The sequence below is a fragment of the Mytilus californianus genome, unplaced genomic scaffold, assembly GCF_021869535.1.
Source record: "Mytilus californianus isolate M0D057914Y unplaced genomic scaffold, xbMytCali1.0.p SCAF_4, whole genome shotgun sequence".
NCBI classification, from domain to species: Eukaryota; Metazoa; Mollusca; class Bivalvia; order Mytilida; family Mytilidae; genus Mytilus; species Mytilus californianus.
In genome coordinates this window covers 35,133,638-35,155,331 of record NW_026262690.1, presented here as the reverse complement: position 1 = coordinate 35,155,331, position 21,694 = coordinate 35,133,638, and the positions used below count along the sequence as shown (strand labels likewise).

Sequence of the window (21,694 nt, the reverse complement as noted above, 5' to 3'; positions counted from 1 at the left end):
CTCATATGTCAAACTCTCAATAGTACAATTTGGTAATGTTTGGAATCAGCACCAATGATGTGGTGCAGTGTTCTCCCCAGGCCGTTTTAGCGCTGCGGTATTCAGCGCTGTTCTATTGGGCAGACCGCAACGCTAACCAATCAAATATCAGCGCTATTGTTTTTCAATTTTCAAATTTCCGGTGTTAAGCTGTGTACAATTTCGATCACGTGATCAACTGGTTGATTTGTCCGAGATCGATTATTCACCTTTTAAAGTCTCTAGGTTGAGAAATACGAACTTGGTAAAATGAATGACAATTACTAAGATATGTATTTTATAGTGTTACACCTTTGATAAAAGACATTTGTCTAAAGATTGCAGCAGGAGGATGTATTCTAAGAGCCATTATTTGGCTCCTGAAATTGCAAAGGTATTTATTTTTTCAAACTAGAAAAAATCATTGGAAGAAAGGTTAAAAGTAATAACTTTCCAGAAAAAATAACCCTTCATGACATACAACAAACACACCTTCATGGAACTAGTAAATATTCAAATTTGGTTTTTTAGAACTCTTGTCTATAACTTCTTTTGTATTTCAGTGAGCAAAAATTTGCAATAGACACATAACCAACATCTATCAAATCTATGTTTAGGTACATGTACAGTACTACTGTATTGCCTATCACGAATTTCAGTTCTAAACATAGTAAAATCATGCAAGGTCTATATGAAAATTGATCAGGCCATGATTTACATGAACATATACTTTTTCATTGATCAAATGTCTACAAAGTTTAAATCTTTTATCCCTGTATTATTGGAAAGAAAAACAATATTTTATAACGTGTCTACTTTGTGAACTTTTTCTATTAAATTCATGACATCCAGAAAATACTTTTTGATAATTCTATTCAAATTATCTGTTTTCATATATTTCATAAGAATAACAAGTGTGACTGTTTTCAATGAATTATAATTTAAAGAATGTTTCATTATTTTGTTTCAAAAGAAAAGACCAGTCTTTAAGCTGTACAATTATTCAAATTTACTAAAACTTAATTGTTTTTTTCTGGTGAAATGTATTTTAAAATAAGATATAATTGTAAACTTTATTAATACAGAGTGTATTTTTATAAGTCTCTATATAAACCACAAAACTGCTTCAAAAGATGAAAAGGTTTGTAAATGAGATTATGATAAACTTGATTAGTTTTAGCTTTAAAGTACATGTGACTTCTATTTTCCCATTAGTAGGCGATAATATATGAGACGACTATAACAGAGGTATCAGCAAAGTTAAAATCCAGTTTCAGTATTCAATCTTATTTTCCCAGTTATTTATAAAAGAATGAGAAAAAAAAACCCACAGCAATTTGATTGATTGATTGTTATAGTTCAACTTGTGGCAGCTTGTGTTTATTGGTGGATCTAGCCTTGGTACCCAGAAAGATTACCACCTTCTGCAGGAAAACAGCTGTCAATCCAAGTCAACACACTCAAAACCTGAGTGTTGACAGGCTAATGATCACTGTAGATGAACTACTTAGACCACTCGGCCATCAAAACCTGAGTGTTGACAGGCTAATGATCACTGTAGATGAACTACTTAGACCACTCGGCCATCAAAACCTGAGTGTGGACAGGCTAATGATCACTGTAGATGTACTACTTAGACCACTCGGCCATCAAAACCTGAGTGTTGACAGGCTAATGATCACTGTAGATGTACTACTTAGACCACTCGGCCATCAAAACCTGAGTGTTGACAGGCTAATGATCACTGTAGATGTACTACTCAGACCACTCGGCCATCAAAACCTGAGTGTGGACAGGCTAATGATCACTGTAGATGTACTACTTAGACCACTCGGCCATCAAAACCTGAGTGTTGACAGGCTAATGATCACTGTAGATGTACTACTTAGACCACTCAGCCATCAAAACCTGAGTGTTGACAGGCTAATGATCACTGTAGATGTACTACTCAGACCACTCGGCCATCAAAACCTGAGTGTTGACAGGCTAATGATCACTGTAGATGTACTACTTAGACCACTCGGCCATCAAAACCTGAGTGTTGACAGGCTAATGATCACTGTAGATGAACTACTTAGACCACTCGGCCATCAAAACCTGAGTTTTGACAGGCTAATGATCACTGTAGATGAACTACTTAGACCACTCGGCCATAAAAACCTGAGTGTTTACAGGTTTATGATCACTGTAGATGAACTACTTAGACCACTCGGCCATCAAAACCTGAGTGTTGACAGGCTAATGCTCACTGTAGATGAACTACTTAGACCACTCGGCCATCAAAACCTGAGTGATGACAGGTTAATGATCACTGTAGATGAACTACTTAGACCACTCGGCCATCAAAACCTGAGTGTTGACAGGCTAATGATCACTGTAGATGTACTACTTAAAGCACTCGGCCATCCAGATCAAGTTGTTTAGTAGTAGAAGATAAAAAATTGAAAGAAGGACAAAAGGACAGACTTCACTATCACTATAAACCAAGGCTTCAAAAACTTGGGGTATAATAAGAAGCCTCAAAATATCCTTGCAAATGAGATCAATGAATTCATATTTAAATATTACTAAAATTCCAAGTTTTTAGTGGTCTATGCATGAATTGAAATTGAGATAAAATAAAGAACTTGCATCTCAGGTGCAACTGCTGCTGGAATGTAAAAGAGTATGCTGACTGCCAAAAAACTAAGTCCTTTTACCTTACTGATAAATGTAAGAAAATAAATATAAACAAAATTTAGTTCAAACAAGGAATCTGTGGAACTGGAATAATTTTGAATTCCGGAAAATTTATGAAGAAATGTATGAACAGTATGATGAAAACTAACCCAATGGACAGGGTTAGAAATGCAAGCATGGCTAAGGGGAGTTCATACTGAATATCAGTGAAAAAATTCCTGGTTTTGATGGTTCTAATTCTTGTTAATGAGCTTCTTTTAAGAATTGTAAATCCCATAATGGTTTGAAAAAAGGTTATATTAAACTTAAACTTTAGACAATATCGATCTCAATGTTTGTGCAAAAACTTAAGACCATTTACCAGTAAAAGAATGAAAATCTAAAAAATTATTTTGCACTGGATGCTGTCTCTTGGATCAAAGAGAAACTTATATCCCAGTTATATAAGTTGCTGCTTACAGAACTGCATAAAAATTGTCAAGTCTAAAAATAACCATCTGGTTGGATATATACATGTACGTTGATGGATGATACATTGTTACTGGTTGGATATATACATGTACCTTGATGGATGATACATTGTTACTGGTTAGATATATACATGTACCTTGATGGATGATACAATGTTAAATACATATGATATATACATGTATCTTGATGGATAATACAATGTTAAATACATATGATATATACATGTACCTTGATGGATGATACAATGTTACTGGTTGGATATACAATGTATATACCGGTACATGTACCTCAATGGATGATACATTGTTACTGGTTGGATATATACATGTATCTTGATGGATGATACAATGTTAAGTACATACAAATGTATGATATATACATGTACATTGATGGAGGATACAATGTTAAGTACATATGATATATACATGTACCTTGATGGATGATACAATGTTAAGTACATATGATATATACATGTACCTTAATGGATGATACAATGTTAAGTAAAAATGAAATCCCTTAGTCTCTTTAGCACTTTATAGCATGCACCACCTGCTGCATGTCTCTAGCACTTCATAGCATATATTTAGCACTTTATAGCATGTCTATAGCACTTTAAAGTATGAACTCAATGTTTAGGAGTATCAGAACAAACATTACTGATATACAGTACAGAAGTCTAACAAAAAAAAATTTGAACCTTGCTGAATCTGCCACTGCATGAGCAAGTGAAATGGTAAATTGTTAACACCTAGATGAATTCTGTAAAATAAACAAAGCCTACATGTATTCAAGACCATAAATCATTTAATTCAAGTGGGTTTATGACATATGGGTGTGAACAGGAAAACAGTCTAGTCCTTGATGAATTTTTATAATGTCCCTTTACCAGGCAAGGTGTATCACAAGGTTTATTTAATGTTGTTTAGCCATGCATGCAACAACAAAATAATTTGCTTTTTCGTTGACTCCTGACACGATGAACAAAGAGGACGTTTCTATTTTTAGTTTTAAATGTATGACAGACTTTGATATATAACATTTATCATAGATTAAGAAAACCAGTAAAAAACTAAAGAATTTCATAACAAAAGAGTTATTTAGTATGAAGAAAAAAGAAACAGGAAGTTTGTAATAGCAAAGTTGAAATCATGTGTTTTGTCCTTTTTTTCTTCAATTTTTCCCTTTTAAATCAATACAGCCAGATTTAATTTTTTTATTTAAAGAAAAACTAGAGGCTCTAAAGAGCCTGTGTCACTCACCTGCATCTTCAACAATGGAAACTTTTTGGTAAAAATCATCATGAAAGGACAATAACTCTATAGAGAGTTAACTGACAATTTCAGTCATGTTGACTTTTTGTAGATCTTGTCCTGCAGATCATTTCTGCTTTTTTATAGTTTCTATCTATCTACATTTGTATCTATTATACTTTTCTAGATAATAGGCAAAGACTAAAATAAAAGGTAATAAACTGTTATCACAGAGATATGTCTCGCTTTTTGGTTATTTCGATAATGCAAATGTTGAAATTAAAATAGCAACACTTTTACATGTAAGTTTTGCAAATATTCAAAGTCAATGAATCATGACTGAAGGTACATGGCCAAACAATCTCCATGAAAATGAGATGTGCCAATGCTAATACAACTGCATACCAAATACCATTGACTTATCATAAGGAGTTCCCTTTAAACAAACCTAAACACAAACTAATACATGTAAACTAAGCAAAATTTCAAATTCAATAAACCATAACTGAGGGGGCAGGGTCAAATAATCTCCATTGTAATGAGATGTAGCAATGCTAATACAACTGCATACCAAATATCATTGACCTACCACTAGTGGTTCCCCATAAATTGACCTAATCACAAACTAATACATGAAAACTAAGCAAAAGTTTCAATGTCAATAGACCATAACTGAGGGGGCGGGGCCAAATAATCGCCATGGAAATGAGATATGCCAATGCTTATACAACTGCATACCAATTATCATTAACTTACCACTAGTGGTTCCCAATTAACTGACCTAATCACAAACTAATACATGAAAACTAAGCAAAAATTTCAAAGTCAATAGACCATAACTGAGGGGGTGGGGCCAAAAAATCTCCATGGTAATGAGATGTGCCAATACTAATACAACTGCATACCAAATATCTTTAACTTACCACTAGTGGTTCATCATAAACTAGACCTAATCACAAACTAATACATTGTTGGCGCCGCCCATCGCTTTTTGACTCCGTCAAGCAAGACAAAAATCATCACTCCAATCACAAGTCAACTGAAGATTTCAGCTATGATGACTTATTGTAGATCTTGTCTTGTTGATCATTTTGGCCCTTTAAAGTTTCCATCTATAGCTATCTATTACAGTGACAATATTAGACAAAAACGCAAAAAATTGTAAAAATCGTTATTAAAGAGCAATAACTCCTATAAGATGATTTCAGTTATGTTGGCTTATTTGTAGAGCTTGTTTTGCTGACATCTTTTCCTGATTACATATTCTTTCTATCTAACAAAATTTTCAAAATAATCATCAAAAATGAAAAAAAATAGTAAAATTTTACATTTAAGGGCAATTCCTCCCATAAGAAGCTGTCCAACAGTTTTGACATGAATAGATAGCAGGTAGGTCTTAATATTCTGAACATTTTTGCTTTGTCAGATTTTCTCTATTCATAACGGTTTTCAAGATAATAGACAAACTTGCATTTTATCCCTATGATCTATTTTTAGGCATGTTGGCCATGTCTGTTTGCAGACAGAATCATTGGACACATTTTTTAAATTATATACCCTAATAATGATTGTGGCCTAGTTTGATTAAGTTTGGTCTAGTAGTTTCAGACGAGAAGATTTTTGTAAAATATTAATCAAAAACGCAAAAAAATGGTAAAATTGGTCATAAAAGGGCAATAACTCATGGAGTCACCTGACGATTTCTGTCATGTTGACTTATTTGTAGATCTAGTCTGTCTGATCATTTTGATTGTGGTCAAGTTTGGTTAAATTTGGCCTAGTAGATACAGAGGAGAAGATTTTTGTAAAAGTTGAGGACGAAAACAAGGGGTGCCAGCTGGTGTGATGAGAAAATCTCACTTGGCCTTTCGGCCAGTTGAGCAAAAAAGGAAGGTTTATAATAAAAAGAGGAACACCAGTGCCTTTATCAATCAACCCAAGATCTAAGATCTTGACATGCTGATCATTTCTGCAGTTTACACTTACCCTAGCTCTTACAGTTTTCATGATAATAGCCTAAACCTGCTAAAAATTAGAGAGAGAAAAATTGATATTTCAGGGACAATAACAAATAAAAGTAGTTACATTTTTCAACAATTTTTAGGGTGGATAAATCTTGTCATGCTAATCATTTTTGCATTTGACACAGTGACACAATTTTAAGCTAGTTTTTTAGTTTTTGAAACGATGGCAAGGAAATGCCAAATTTTTTTTAAATCAACATTTAAGGGGCAATAACTCCAGAACAGATGGACAGATTTTTCCAAAATGTTCAGGGTAATAGAACTTGTTATGTTGTGCTGATCCTGTTTTCTATCCGGATCCTTTGTCAGTTTTTTTCTAATTGCTATAGTTTTAGAAATATTAGCCAATACTTTAGTTTCCCGTTTCCATTCTCATTTTATTTGACTCCTACATGATTGAATGTTCTTTTTTTAGACACTGCAGCCATGCTGATGCTGGTTGATCAACCTGGACGAAAATCACAAACCTTTTTAGTTGCCATCCTATAGATGAAGCACACAAACTATATTTATAGTTCTTGTATTGCTGATATTTTTTGCTTTTTACAGTTTCTGTCTATCTACATATATAATAAATATCAAGATGGAAGGCAACTCTAACATTCTTTATTTTAGGGCAATCACTTGAATTAGGAGGTAATCAATACATGTACAATGTATCTAACATAAAACATTTATATAATTTTATTCTTTTAGGAACAATGTAGATGCTTACCCGGTAGTCAGTTTTACAGCAGAGCAATACTGTTTTGAATTTTACTTCGTTATTTTAATTACAGCCAATATAAACATTTGAGCTTTAAGCTGGTGTTGGGATCAGACTTCAAGTTTGCATATGAACAATTGAACTGGATACCTCTTGTGTTAATTTGGTCATTGTTCTCACCAACCACCAAAAGAAACAAAAAAAGTTAGTTTTTTTAGAGATGTTTCATGTTCTTAATTAGTATACGATTTAATGAAAATATGGTGCATACAATGTACCAGAGGCAAGTAGTTATAAACAAGAATGTGTCCATAGTACTAGGATGCCCCACTTGCTCTATCATTTTCTATGTTCAGTGGACCTTGAAATTGGGGTCAAAACTCTAATTTGGCATTAAAATTAGAAAGATCATATCATAGCCTTAGGGAACATGTGTACTAAGTTTCAAGTTGATTGGACTTCAACTTCATCAAAAAACTGCTTCGCTGAGCGCAGCTGGATACGCCCGCAGAGGTCCAACCCTGAACAGTTTGGGCAAAAATGGACACAATATTCAAGCTTGATACAGGTCTGAATTTGGATTGTAATTAAATATTTGATATATTATAGGTTTCTGAATAAATGTAGTCAATGAACTTGAAATTGGTTATATGAAAGATTTCTTGCTGTTGTGCAATACACTGTGCTGTTGTGTAATACTTAGTAAATCTGTTGTCAGACTATAAACAAATAAAATCTTATGACTATAAACAAATAAAATCTTATAACTCAAACATAAAATCTAAAATTTATAGAAATCAAAAGGGAGCTTACAAAAATAGATATAAACAATTTACCAAAGTTTCATAAAAAATGCTAAAAGCATTTTTGAGTTATTGTCCCAAAACTGGAAAATCTCCCTTTTTGTAATGAATAAAACCCCATAAATCGGAAATGTATAGTCTACAATTTATAAAAATCAAAAGGGAGCTCATGTCGATAGAAATAAACAATTCACCAAAGTTTCTTGCAAATTGGTGAAATTGTTTTTGAGTTATTGTCTGAAAACTGGAAAATCCCCCCTTTTTTTAATGAATAAAACCCCAAAACTCGGAAACGGTAAATCCGAAATTTATAAAAAATGAAAGGGAGCTCACATCAATAGATATGAACAATTCACAAAAGTTTCATGCAAATTGGTGAAATTATTTTTGAGTTATTGTCCGAAAACAGGAAAATCCCCCCTTTTTTAATGAATAAAACCCCAAAACTCGGAAATGGTAAATCTGAAATTTATAAAAAACAAAAGGGAGCTCACGTCAATAGATATAAACAATTCACCAAAGTTTCATGCATATTGGTTAAAGCGTTTTTCAATTAATGTCCTACATGTTGACGACGGACGGACGGACAGACGGTCAACCATAATACGTCCCATTAACGGGCGTATAAAAACTACCTTGACCAAAAACTTTAACCTCAAGTGGTACAGACGGACGAATGAGGTTTTTTTTAAAATCTTTTCCAGAAAATACACACATTTGCCTCGTCTGATTTTCTGGCAAAAAAAATTAATAAGAAAAAAAAAAAAGAAAATGGAGAAAGCTAGGCATGCAGGGTTGAAAACATCATTGCATTTTTATGTCAAGAATTAAGTAATGCATACTTTGAATAGTAATTAATGTTGACGTGCAGCTTCTGTACTTTTATTTCAACTACATTAGGTATCGAACTCTCTACCTGATTACCATCGCCAGTGAACCTGCATTTGGTCATGTTGGTTCTACAATTATTATTTCCTGCGGAAAGTCTCTTGAACAAGTTAGACCAACAGTGCAAACACACCAGTCGAAAGTATTGAATATCATTACCGTATTAACTACTTTCTTCCTTTCATTGACCATATCATTTCACATTTAAATTTGCAATTTTCCAGATGAACTGAAGACAATTTTCTATGGCTATTACGTATACCTCATACCAGCTCTTGTAAACAAGATAAATCTAGAAATTATTTACAATGATTTATGATATGAAAACAGAATACATGTACATGAATGACTTGCTATATCCAAATGATCTGGGACAAGAAAATGACAGGTGGGTGGCTAAATGTACCAGATCCAACTTAGAGTTTGTTAAGACTCTTGCAGACTCAATTGCATATGCTTATTGGGACCTGTATCAAAATATTCTTACAATTTTGAAGCTACTATTGACATTGCCGGTCGGTTCTTGCTCATGTGAGAGATCTTTTACTGCCCATCAACGTTTAAATTTAAAGACATGGTGCAGGCCTAGGTCTGTCAATGTATATTTGCTCCACCTACCACAAGTTCATTATAAACAATGCTATAATAATTTTTCCTGTTGGAACAAATATTCTATACCTTTTATTCTGTAGGGAACAAATTCTGTAATATTTGTTCAAGTGGAAAAAATATTACAGAATATTTCTTCCATTTGGAACTTATATTATAAAGGAAATTCTATTTCGTGAAAGGTCAGCAATGACTGAGGACATATTATGTTCTTTAGCCATGTTTCACGTCCATCGTACGTCCAATGTCGGACAAGTGAACACAGAAGCTGTTCTCAAACGATGGCATCAAAGTGGCACAAGAAAAGTCGAACTAGCATTCACAGACAAGATGTAACAAGTTTTATTACGGACCCTCATATTACAATTTTCAGCAGGGGGTTTTGACCCCCTGGGCCCACTCTTTTCCTGAGGATCTCAGTCGGCGGCCCCCAGACCCTGCCTCATCTGTTGCCAATGCCTAGTTACAGCCCTGTGTACTAATTGATATTTGTGAATTGAGTCTTACAGTGGATACATGATTATTTTATAAGTTGCTATTGGCTTTGAACTAGCTAGCTGACACTGACAGTAACTGTGAGTACTCTCAGATCTGTACATTGTCTTTTTTGTTGTGAGGGATGTATAAATTGCCTGCCAAGTCTGGTCTGTGTTTTTGTTCGATGTTTTTCTGCTTAATATACAATGTATATAGATCTGATGAGTTAAGCCTTTTTCCACTGATTTTTATAGTTTGTTCTTATGTTGTGCCATTAAATCACTGTCCCAGGTTAGGGGAGGGTTGGCTCCTTCAAAAATGTTTAACCCTGTCCAATTCTTGATGTGGCCGTCCCAAGTCAGGAGCCTGTAGTTCAGTGATTGTTGTTGGTTCATGTCTTGTCATATTTGTTTTTGGGTAAATTGTTTTGTTAAAAATTAGGCAGTTACGTACTGAGTTAGTTTTCTCAATTGAACTCAATGGTTAATGTTTTTCATGTCAGGGCCTTTTAAAGCTGACTATACATTGAACATGTACGATTGTAACGGTATAGGTTTTTCTCATTGTTGAAGGCTGTACAATTGCCTATAATTGCTTAAAGATATATATTTCAGTCTTATACCTAATGCTCCTCTTATATTGTCATTAAAGTTTTTAATCTACTACTAAATTGTTTGAATGAGTATTTCAATGCCTACATTGTATTTTGAGTTGTTCAGTTAATATAATAAAGAATTTCAAAATTCATGTCACCACCTCTCATGGGGGAAATCCCCCATAAATCGTGAAAGTTGGATGGTACACAATAATGTATGCAGTTGGACTACTTAGGTAGTTCGTCTACCTGGACCACTCAGTCACTGAGGCCACCAAAGAATGATTTTATCTAATCATAATAGACCTTATGGCTATTGCACGTCACTTGAGCTATGGTTGTTAAACAATAATCACTTTTCTTTTGTGACGTCAAAATATTAAGGGAACAGCTGTGATGTGACAGACAATACATATGATTCATATCATTTCCATTACGGGAAGAACTCTTTTTGCTTTACGCTGATTTCTATCATCATTTAAATGTTTCATGGACTAAATGGATCCCAGCATCTTTGAACTGACAAAGCCATTATGCCAGCTTGACATTTTTCAAATACTCGTCTTTATTCTTATGTACTAAATCCAACCCTTTTTATAGAAATATATTAATTTTATCATTTAACATGTTTATCAGAAAGTTATGCCCATTAAAATATTCATCCCTTGTTCAATGTACTGACGTGCATATTTATGCCAAACAAATGCACAAATGACATCAAATAACGTATAACAGCAACTGAAAATAAAACACTTTGACGGAAAGATAACAATTGAATCAAGCGTATAAGTGTAATAGAAATAAAGTCTTTTCATTTTACCTATTGAATTTACATGTACAGTATGCAAATTTTAGTTCCATAATACAAACCTTTAGCATTCTTATTTCTCTCATTGCTATCTTTTTAATAAGCATATCGTCCTCTGATTCCATGAACTTTTTGATAGCAACAAGTGCTCCTGTTTCTCTGTTCCGACATTTGAACACAACACCGTAGGATCCTTCTCCAATTTTGCTAATTTTCTCGTATTTCTCCATATTGTCATAGAGAATAGTTAATGCAAGCTGCTATCACTGGCTTTTAGGTGTGACTAGATAAGAGGGGACACGTTTTAGCATACGGCTTTTATGCTTATTATTACATATAACAATTATGTGCTATGGAGGTAAATGCATGTGCGATCGTGTGAATGAAATAAAACTAACAACACTGCAAAATCGCACGGGCACGTCAAGTTTTATACGTCTCACTTCAATACAATTTGCTATGTTATCAAACAAAATAGTTCACTGAATTGTTCCTTGTCTGCCATATTATTCTACATATGGTTATAACATTGTAATAATTTTCTCTTTGACTTTTTTCTTCGTTTTTCATTATCCATTATGAAGTGTAGAAAAAGACGTCGCCATGATGGTTTTCTTTTTTGTGAAGAATTCGTCCGCAGAATGCACAAGTTTTGCGATTAATATGACTAGAAATTTAAATATTATCTAAAACGAATAAAACGAAGTGTTTAAAGAGTTAAAAAAAAACTTAATGTTTCCAGTATTTTCTCCATCGATGACATTTTTTAGCATGTTCATTAGAACTACATTTTGTGTATTCCGGATGTAAACAGTCATTGTTTTGGAGCAGAGGTTATGACCATAGTAACTAAATCACGTGATCAAACATGCTAAAAGCACCTGCTAGTACATTTACATTTCCCTTAGAAATACCCGCTAAATAAGTTAAAAATAGCTATTCGAATTATTGATTTGATATATTTTGCCATATTATCACCAGTAATTATGTTCTCCTTTATTTTTCCAAATATTACTGTTTGTCACTTAACAATTATTTATTTATATATCCATTTAACAATTTAGAAAAATATAAATATTTCAGATAAGAAAAATAATGACGGTTTGTCTGATATTTGATTTGTATAAAAAAAGAGGCGAAATATTAGACACAAAATATTAGTTAGATCATTTCAGATCGATTTAAAAAATAAATACTAATAATAATTGTCTCTTTAAGGATTATCACTGGTCTCTATCATGATTTCAGAGACATATGTCTCTGATAATATTTATAGATAAACATGGGATGTGGCATGATTACCAATGTGACAACTATCCACCAGTCAATAGTTAAAATGAAGTGGTTGTAAACAATTATAGGTCACCGTACGTGAGAAGATACCATATTGTATAGATTAAACTGCTATAAGGCCCCGACATGAAAAATGTGAAACACTTCAAACGAGCCTAATTTATGAGAGAGAAAAAAAAAACAATTTACGAAAAACAAATATGACAGACATGAACCAATGACTACCACTGTACAACAGGCTCCTGACTTGGGACAGGCACAGAAAGAAGTTGGCGGGGTTAAACACGTTTGTGAGCGCTCAATCCTACCCTAACATGAGACAGTGCTGTAACAACAAAACACAAGATCAGTACTTGAAAAATCAGTTGCAGTTGATTTAACTCAACAGATCGGTACGAGTCACAAAAACCACTAACATAAAAACAATAAACACAAGGCACCGACATAAGAGTACTCGCAGTTACTGAAAGCCAAAGGCAATTACAACTAATAAATAAAATACGTTATTCCAGACTAGTTGTTCACATGTTTGTCTTTTAGTCTTTGTGGGATTAGTTGTCTCATTTGCAATCATACATCATACCCTATCATGGTAATCATTAATAACATTATAAATACATAGCAAACATTGTCATTATGGCTGTAAAAACCACAGGTGTATCTTTTTTATCAAGTATCAGCATTTAATAAACTGATCGAAGTATATAGGTTAAAAAAATCTGAGTCAAGTGCCTGTGTAAATATATATACATGCATGTATGGCTGAAAAACACATTGATTCTTTTTGTGTCTGATGCTAATTTTTATAAAGACTACACAAAAAAATTATAAAACCATAAGTCATCTTTTGAACTTTTATTAATAAAAATAACAAACAAAGTCAGAAGTGGTAAAGAAATGTATTAATTGTAAAGTAGGAGAAAAGTAAAGGTCAAGTTGCAGTAAATGGTTGATTTCACATGTGTTTTTATACGACGTCGTGGTTTTTTTTTATTTTTGTTTTTAATATGCGACATTGGCGTTTTGAACTAAGAACTTTCATCCGAAAAATAATGTAATTATCCTTTTATTTCTTCTTTTAAATTGTTGAATGTTAATTCTTATATGTACATAAAATCTGTCACGGAAAAATGTTACGATTATCACATTCATCATTCAAAACCACTACCATGATTAATTCTTTAAAAGTTGAGACGTTGTTGCCTAGATCAGTTTTCTTTATATTTCATACTAGTAAGTGAGCCGTCGGTGAACCCATGATATAATAAACACTGAAATTTATCATGCAACAACACATCCATATTATAGAAAGATTAAAGGGTGGGTGCTACTGGGATGGGGATTTAACAGAATTTTAAACCCCTTTTTTAAACAATTTTAAATTTGTTTTTTTTTTTTAATGCATTTTTTCAAGAAGTTTGAATTAAATGTATTTCAGCAATAAACCAATTACATTTGTTATTTCTTACAATTTCAGTTTAAGCTGAACATGTCTGGGTCTTATTTAATTATCAGGCCAAATCATTTACCAAATTCTTTGACATCGCCCATCTATATCGGTCTTGCAATGAAACAAAGTTACTCTGAAACTGAGATTATCAAGATACTTGATTTCTTGACTGACAATATATTTGTTTCGTTTGGAGAACGTGTTTTTCAACAAGCAATCGGCATTCTCATGGGAACCAACTGTGCTCCTCTTCCTGCCGGCTTGTCCCTTTATTCATATCAAACATACTTCATATAGTATACGGTATGAGTTTTTCTCATTGTTGAAAGCCGTATGGTTGCCTATAATTGCTTACATCCACTGCATTTGAAATCTGGTGGATAGTTGTCTCATTGGCAATCCAAAACAAGTTTACAAGATTTCAAGTTTATAACTAATACACTCAGGCACACATTGTGTGCAACAAGAGCAACATAATATAGTATTTCTATTTACCAGAACGTTTTTTTTAAATCTCATATCATTTCAACAGAATAATGCGTGAAACCCGAGGAGTATTACTTGAAAGGGAGATAATCTTACCCAGTTTCCGCTCTGTTTGACGAGTGTTCTGTACTAATTTCACTTTTTTAAAAACATTGGTACTCATATAGGCAAACTAGGCTGGTCACGATTCTTCTTCAAATTATTGCAACATTTAACTCACCTGTCCAAAAGTCTATTAAGGCAGAAGAAGATCAAAAGTCTATCAATATAGAAGAGGATGGCTTTATGCGTTCATTTCATTGACGTGTTTATATGGTTTGAACAGTAAATACAGACAAAATATATCTTGCACTTTTATTTTACCTTTCATAAACGTCCCTCCATTGAAATGATTAGCTTACTGTTCTAGGAAATATTTCAGGTTTTGAATGAATCGTTCATGACCATTCCGACGTTTAAATACATCTGAGACTTATAAATCAATTATTGTGGGATATAGTAGCCTCAGTATTTTTACTTGATCGGTCCATTAATGTAAAAGAGAGGCGAAATATACCAAAGGAATATTCAAACTCATAATTCGAAAACATTTTGCTTAGTTTCTTCTGTTTCCTATTTTTACATCGGACTCGGGCTTCTTTTAAACTGAGTTTTATTGTGCGTATTGCTACATGTGTTTTTTTATTCCACATTAATTGGCTAGAGGTAAAGAAGTAGGGTTGAGATCTCACAAAACAAGTTTACCCCCGTCGCATTTATGCACCCGTCCCAAGTCAGGAACCACTAGCCTTTTGTAGAATTGTGTGTTATTTAATTTTAGTTCATTTATATTTTTCGGACGGTGGCATCCGTTTCGCTGAACTAGTATACCTTATTGCTTAGGGACCAGCTGAAGCCGCCTCCGGGTGCGGGATTTTATCGCTACATTGAAGACCCATTGGTCAGGTGGCCTTTGGCTGTTTCTGCTCTTTGGTCGGGTTGTTGTCTTTTTGACACATTCCCCGTTCCCATTCTCAATTCTAGACTTACGCCTTGCAAAGGAGATTGTATTACAAAAACGTTTACCAGTGAACCATGAAAAGGCAAGTTCAAATGTGATTTCCTGTTCCCACAGTGTATTTAAAGGTAAGTTTCTTATTTTATAGCTCGAACGGATAGAATCTTTTTAAAAAGAATGTTATAAACTGGCTGTTTCTGATCCCGTTATAGATTATTGATCAGCTGCAATGGGCCCTCGACTCTCGGGGTGAATACAGCTAACCTTGAATCAATAACAGGGTCAATACAGAAACAGCCAGTTAGTTACACTATATTCATAACATTTAATTTTTAGAGGCATCAGAGAGGTCAAACATGGTTGCGAGAATAGGCAACATTAATATTTTGACTCTGACTTGTGCGGATGGCATTGCTAGACTGGCTATCAAGGAACATGAAGTTTAGGTTCTACAACGTCAATATATAGTTCATGATATGACATACACGAACTTTGTATCAATCCAACTAATTCTGAGATTGTGCAATTAACAAAATTTCAACTAGAATTTAAATTTAAATGTATATATTGGAAACAACAAAATTGACCAGGAGAAAGTGGTAAAACATCTTGGACTTGTGAGAACTTTAAAAACAAATTAAATCTAGAAGATTACTTACAAGCAGCCACGCGAATTATATATGCCATGCATGGTCCTGAACAGGAATGTCACCGTTTATCTCAGCAAAACTCTGGCAAACATATGCCTAGCTAAGGAGTTTGTATGGCATTGAAGTCCTGAATTTTACAAAAGCTGACCTTTTAGAAAGAATTCAACTGCAAACATGCAGACAGATACAGGGCTACCAGTGATGCAACCTATATTCTGCTAGAAATAGAACCAATACAATCAACAGTTGACATACTGCTTCTTATATCTTTATGTACAACATGTATAATCAAGACAACACCAGCATAGAAAAAAGTAAAATCACAAAAATACTGAACTCCGAGGAAAATTCAAAAAGAAAAGTCCCCAATGGCAAACGGCAAAATCAAAAGTTCAAACACATCAAACGAATGGATAACAACTGTCATATTCCTGACTTGGTACAGGCATTTTCTCATGTAGAAAATGGTGGATTAAACCTGGTTAATAGAATATAGAATATAGCTTGTACTCCTTTACCTATTTTGGAGAAGTGCTTGTTTAAAAAAAATCGTTTGCTTCAGAACCAACAATCTATAACAACAAGCATTCTGTGAGTATTGCCTGGCAATACATAGTCCCCTACCGGTTAAACATTCATTGTACTGGAACAAAATGCTAACTTGATCTATAACTTGTCATGATGTTAACTATATAAATAAAATGCTTCGCTGGGCGCAGCTTGATACGACCGCAGAGGTCGAACCCTGAACAGTTGGGGCAAGTATGGACACAACATTCAAGCTTGATACAGCTCTGAATTTGGATTGTGATTAAATATTTGACACAGCATAGGTTTCTGACACAGAAAGAATGTGGTCTAAGAACTTCAATTTTTTTAATTTACCTATTATGGTCCAATGTCCAAAATCAAAATACATGGTTAGATTCAGCATATCAAAGAACCCCATATATTCAATTTTTGTTGAAATCTAACAAAGTTTAATTTTGGACCCCAACTTGGACAAACTTGAAAACTGGTCCCATAATCAAAAATCTAAACACATGTTTAGATTCAGCATATCAAAGTACCCCAAGAATTCAATTTTTGTTAAAATCAAACTAAGTTTAATTTTGGACCCTTTGGACCTTAATGTAGACCAATTTAAAAAACGGGACCCAAATTTAAAAATCTAAAAACACGGTTAGATTTGGCATATCAAAGAACCCCAATAATTCAATTTTTGATGAAATCAAACAAAGTTTAATTTTGGACCCTTTTGACCTCAATATGAACCAATTTGATAGTGGGCCCACAAATAAAAAATATAAATACATGGTAAGATTCAGCATATCAAAGAACCCATATATTCAATTTTTGTTGAAATCAAACAAAGTTTAATTTTGGACCCCAACTTGGACCAACTTGAAAACTGGGCCCATAATCAAAAATCTAAACACATGTTTAGATTCAGCATATCAAAGAACCCCAAGAATTCAATTTTTGTTAAAATCAAACTAAGTTTAATTTTGGACCCTTTGGATCTTAATGTAGACCAATTTAAAAAACGGGACCCAAAATTAAAAATCTAAATACACGGTTAGATTCAGCATATCAAAGAACCCCAAGAATTCAATTTTTGATGATATCAAACAAAGTTTAATTTTGGACCCTTTTGACCTCAATATGAACCAATTTGATAGCAGGGTCCACAAATAAAAAATCTAAATACATGGTTAGATTCAGCATATCAAAGAACCCCATATATTCAATTTTTGTTGAAATCAAACAAAGTTTAATTTTGGACCCCAATTTGGACCAACTTGAAAACTGGGCCAGAAATCAATAAAATGCTGCGCCCCAGCGACCGCAGAGGTCGAACCCTGAACAGTTGGGGCAAGTATGGACACAACATTCAAGCTTGATACAGCTCTGAATTTGGATTGTTATTAAATATTTGACACAGCATAGGTTTCTGACACAGAAAGAATGTGGTCTAAGAACTTGAATTTTTTTAATTTACCTATTATGGTCCAATGTCCAAAATCAAAATACATGGTTAGATTCAGCATATCAAAGAACCCCATATATTCAATTTTTGTTAAAATCAAACAAAGTTTAATTTTGGACCCTTTGGACCTTAATGTAGACCAATTTAAAAAACGGGACTTAAAATTAAAAATCTAAATACACGGTTAGATTTGGAATATCAAAAAAACCCAATAATTCAATTTTTGATGAAATCAAACAAAGTTTAATTTTGGACCCTTTTGACCTCAATATGAACCAATTTGATAGCGGGGTCCACAAATAAAAAATCTAAGTTCATGGTTAGATTCAGCATATCAAAGAACCCCATAAAATTATTCAATTTTTGTTGAAATCAAAAAAAATATAATTTTGGACCCCAACTTGGACCAACTTGAAAACTGGGCCCATAATCAAAAATCTAAACACATGTTTAGATTCAGCATATCAAAGAACCCCAAGAATTCAATTTTTGTTAAAATCAAACTAAGTTTAATTTTGGACCCTTTGGACCTCAATGAAGACCAATTTAAAAAACGGGACCCAAATTAAAAATCTAAAAACACGGTTAGATTTGGCATATCAAAGAACCCCAATAATTCAATTTTCGATGAAATCAAACAAAGTTTAATTTTGGACCCTTTTGACCTCAATATGAACCAATTTGATAGCGGGGCCTACAAATAAAAAATCTAAATACATGGTTAGATTCAGCATATCAAAGAACCTCATATATTCAATTTTTGTTGAAATCAAACAAAGTTTAATTTTGGACCCCAATTTGGACCAACTTGAAAACTGGGCCCATAATCAAAAATCTAAATACATGTTTAGATTCAGCATATCAAAGAACCCCATATATTCAATTTTTGTTGAAATCAAACAAAGTTTAAATACTGGAACCTATCTTGGACCAACTTGAAAACTGGGCCCATAATCAAAAATCTAAACACATGTTTAGATTCAGCAAATCAAAGAACCCCAAGAATTCAATTTTTGTTAAAATCAAACAAAGTTTAATTTGGACCCTTTGGACCTCAATGTAGACCAATTTAAAAAACAGGACCCAAAATTAAAAACCTAAATACATGGTTAGATTTGGAATATCAAAGAACCCCAATAATTCAATTTTAGATGAAATCAAACAAAGTTTAATTTTGGACCCTTTTGACCTCAATATGAACCAATTAGATAACGGGGTCCACAAATAAAAAATCTAAATACATGGTTAGATTCAGCATATCAAAGAACCCCATATATTCAATTTTTGTTGAAATCAAACAAAGTTTAATTTTGGACCCCAATTTGGACCAACTTGAAAACTGGGCCAAAAATCAAAAATCTAAATACATGTTTAGATTCAGCATATCAAAGAACCTCATATATTCAATTTTTGCTAAAATCAAACAAAGTTTAATTTTGGACCCTTTGGACATTAATGTAGACCAATTTGAAAACTGGACCCAAAATTAAAAATCTAAATACACTGTTAGATTCGGCATAACAAATAAATAAATGTGATCAAAGATTTTACAAATCTAATGCGCCATACTGTGCAATTAAAGATTACTTCTTGAAATTTTTCAATATTTGAAATTTGAAAAAAAAATAATATTTGAAGAATAATTCTTTTTAATTTCTGAAATCTGAAATGAGAAAAAATTGGCCCCCCACAATTTCTTTTTATCCCCCCCCCCCTTTTTCCCCCAAAAAAATTCTTTCCCTCAAGATATGGTCATAATCTCAATTCAAATTTCCAATGGAGTTGGCAACCATAATTACCCATTTAAATTTACCATAGTGCTAACTTAATCTATTTTATAATAGAATTAATAAAAATATAGTGTCAAATCTTTCATATGGATTTTTTTGTAAAAAAAAAAGATGAAAACATTTGCAGATATTTTTACTGGTCTTCCTTTATAAATATGCATTTCTTTAAACATAATTTAAAAGCAGTGTAAGGGAAGTAACCAAAACGTTGTATTTGGATTACCTCCCTTACACTGTTTTAGATTATCTTTATTGTTCATTAACCATTACTTTATACATAATTTAAAAGCAGTGTAAGGGAGATAATTTCAATGATGTATTTGATTTATCTCCCTTACACTGCTTTAAATTATGTTTTGTACTAAAGTATTTGTCCATTAACCAGGACAACCTTGTTTTTCCCCCTTTTTTGCCCCTAATTCCTAAACGGTTTGAGCCATAACCCCCCAAAGCAAATCCTAACCATCCCTTTGGGGTATGGAAACTTGTAGTATAATTTCAGAGAGATCCATACACCGTTCCACAGTTATTGTCTGGAAACTAGAAAATGCTCATTTTTGGCCCCTTTTTGGCCCCTAATTCCTTAACTGTTGGTACCATAACCCCCAAAATCAATCCCAACCTTCCTTTTGTGGTATTTAACCTTATGGTCAAATTTCAAAAAGATCCATTCACTTAAACTAAAGTTAGAGTGCGAAAACCAATATGTATTCGGACGACGACGCCGGACGACGACGACGACGCCGGACGACGACGACGACGACGCCAACGTCATACCAATATACGACCACAAAATTTTTTTGCGGTCGTATAAAAATACCGTCAATATCTTCAAGCATGACCAAAAAAATGTAGAAAATTGATTATTTGAGTGAAGTTTCTAAGTCCAAGGACCATAACTCTGCACAAAATCAGTAGACCGGAACAAAATTCGAACGATCTGTAACTTTTCGTGATTAGGGAGCTACCATTTGATTTTTATGAGGGGGGGGGGAGGGGGGCTCGGATGAAGTTTGAAAATAATTGGCAGGACAGGAGTTTTGAGTAAAAAAAAAGGCAGGATGAGACACTTTGCAAAAAAAAGGCAGGATGACAATTTATGTCAAAAAAAAGTCAGGATAAAGTAAAAAAAAGAAAAAAAAAGGCAAGCCCGAATAGAGTGAAAAGGCAGGACAGAGATTACAACTAAAAAAATATGCAGGACAAAATTTTTCCACAAAAAAATCAAATGGCAGCTCCCTTAAACAATACACAAAATATCAAATCAATATCTTCAAGCACGAAGAAAAAAAGTGTGGAAAACTAATTTGCAGGACTGACGGATGGACAGACAGACGGAGTGCAAACCTAGTCCCTATCGTCTACGTCAGTAGGGGACTAATAAAGGACTGCTATAGTACTCAACTGACAAGTTGAGCATGCTGTACTGACCATGTCAGGCCATATTCAACTAGGTAAATTGAAGAAAGGTTTTCTTCTATGAAGAGTATTCTATAAAATTTTCAATTTTTTATCAAAAAGCCTCCAACAGCAATATGTAGTGCTTGATAGCATTTTGATTTTTTCAAAATATGTAAAGTTATGAAACACTATTTTAAGTATATGATAAAGACACTTTAATATCAAATTACGAACAGGACTTGGCAACTTTTATGTTTTGCCCCTGTGAGTTTAAACAAATACATAGGAAATTGGCCCTACCTCTTTACA

The 21,694-nt window shown here is 33.4% G+C and overlaps 1 protein-coding gene across 2 annotated transcripts in view; it reads right to left on the bottom strand.

The window, feature by feature from the left end:
- The window catches only part of LOC127698233 (cyclin-dependent kinase-like 1), a 36,885-nt gene extending 24,888 nt beyond the window's left edge, over positions 1-11,997 (bottom strand). Inside the window, exon 1 of one of the 2 annotated variants that reach the window (XM_052201592.1) lies at positions 11,391-11,997. In XM_052201592.1, coding sequence (XP_052057552.1) covers positions 11,391-11,558 — 168 coding nt within the window. In that variant the 5' untranslated portion in view covers positions 11,559-11,997. The remainder of the gene's footprint in view (positions 1-11,390) is intronic. The other variant, XM_052201593.1, reaches the window with a different exon arrangement.
- Between the last annotated feature and the right edge of the window lie 9,697 nt (positions 11,998-21,694).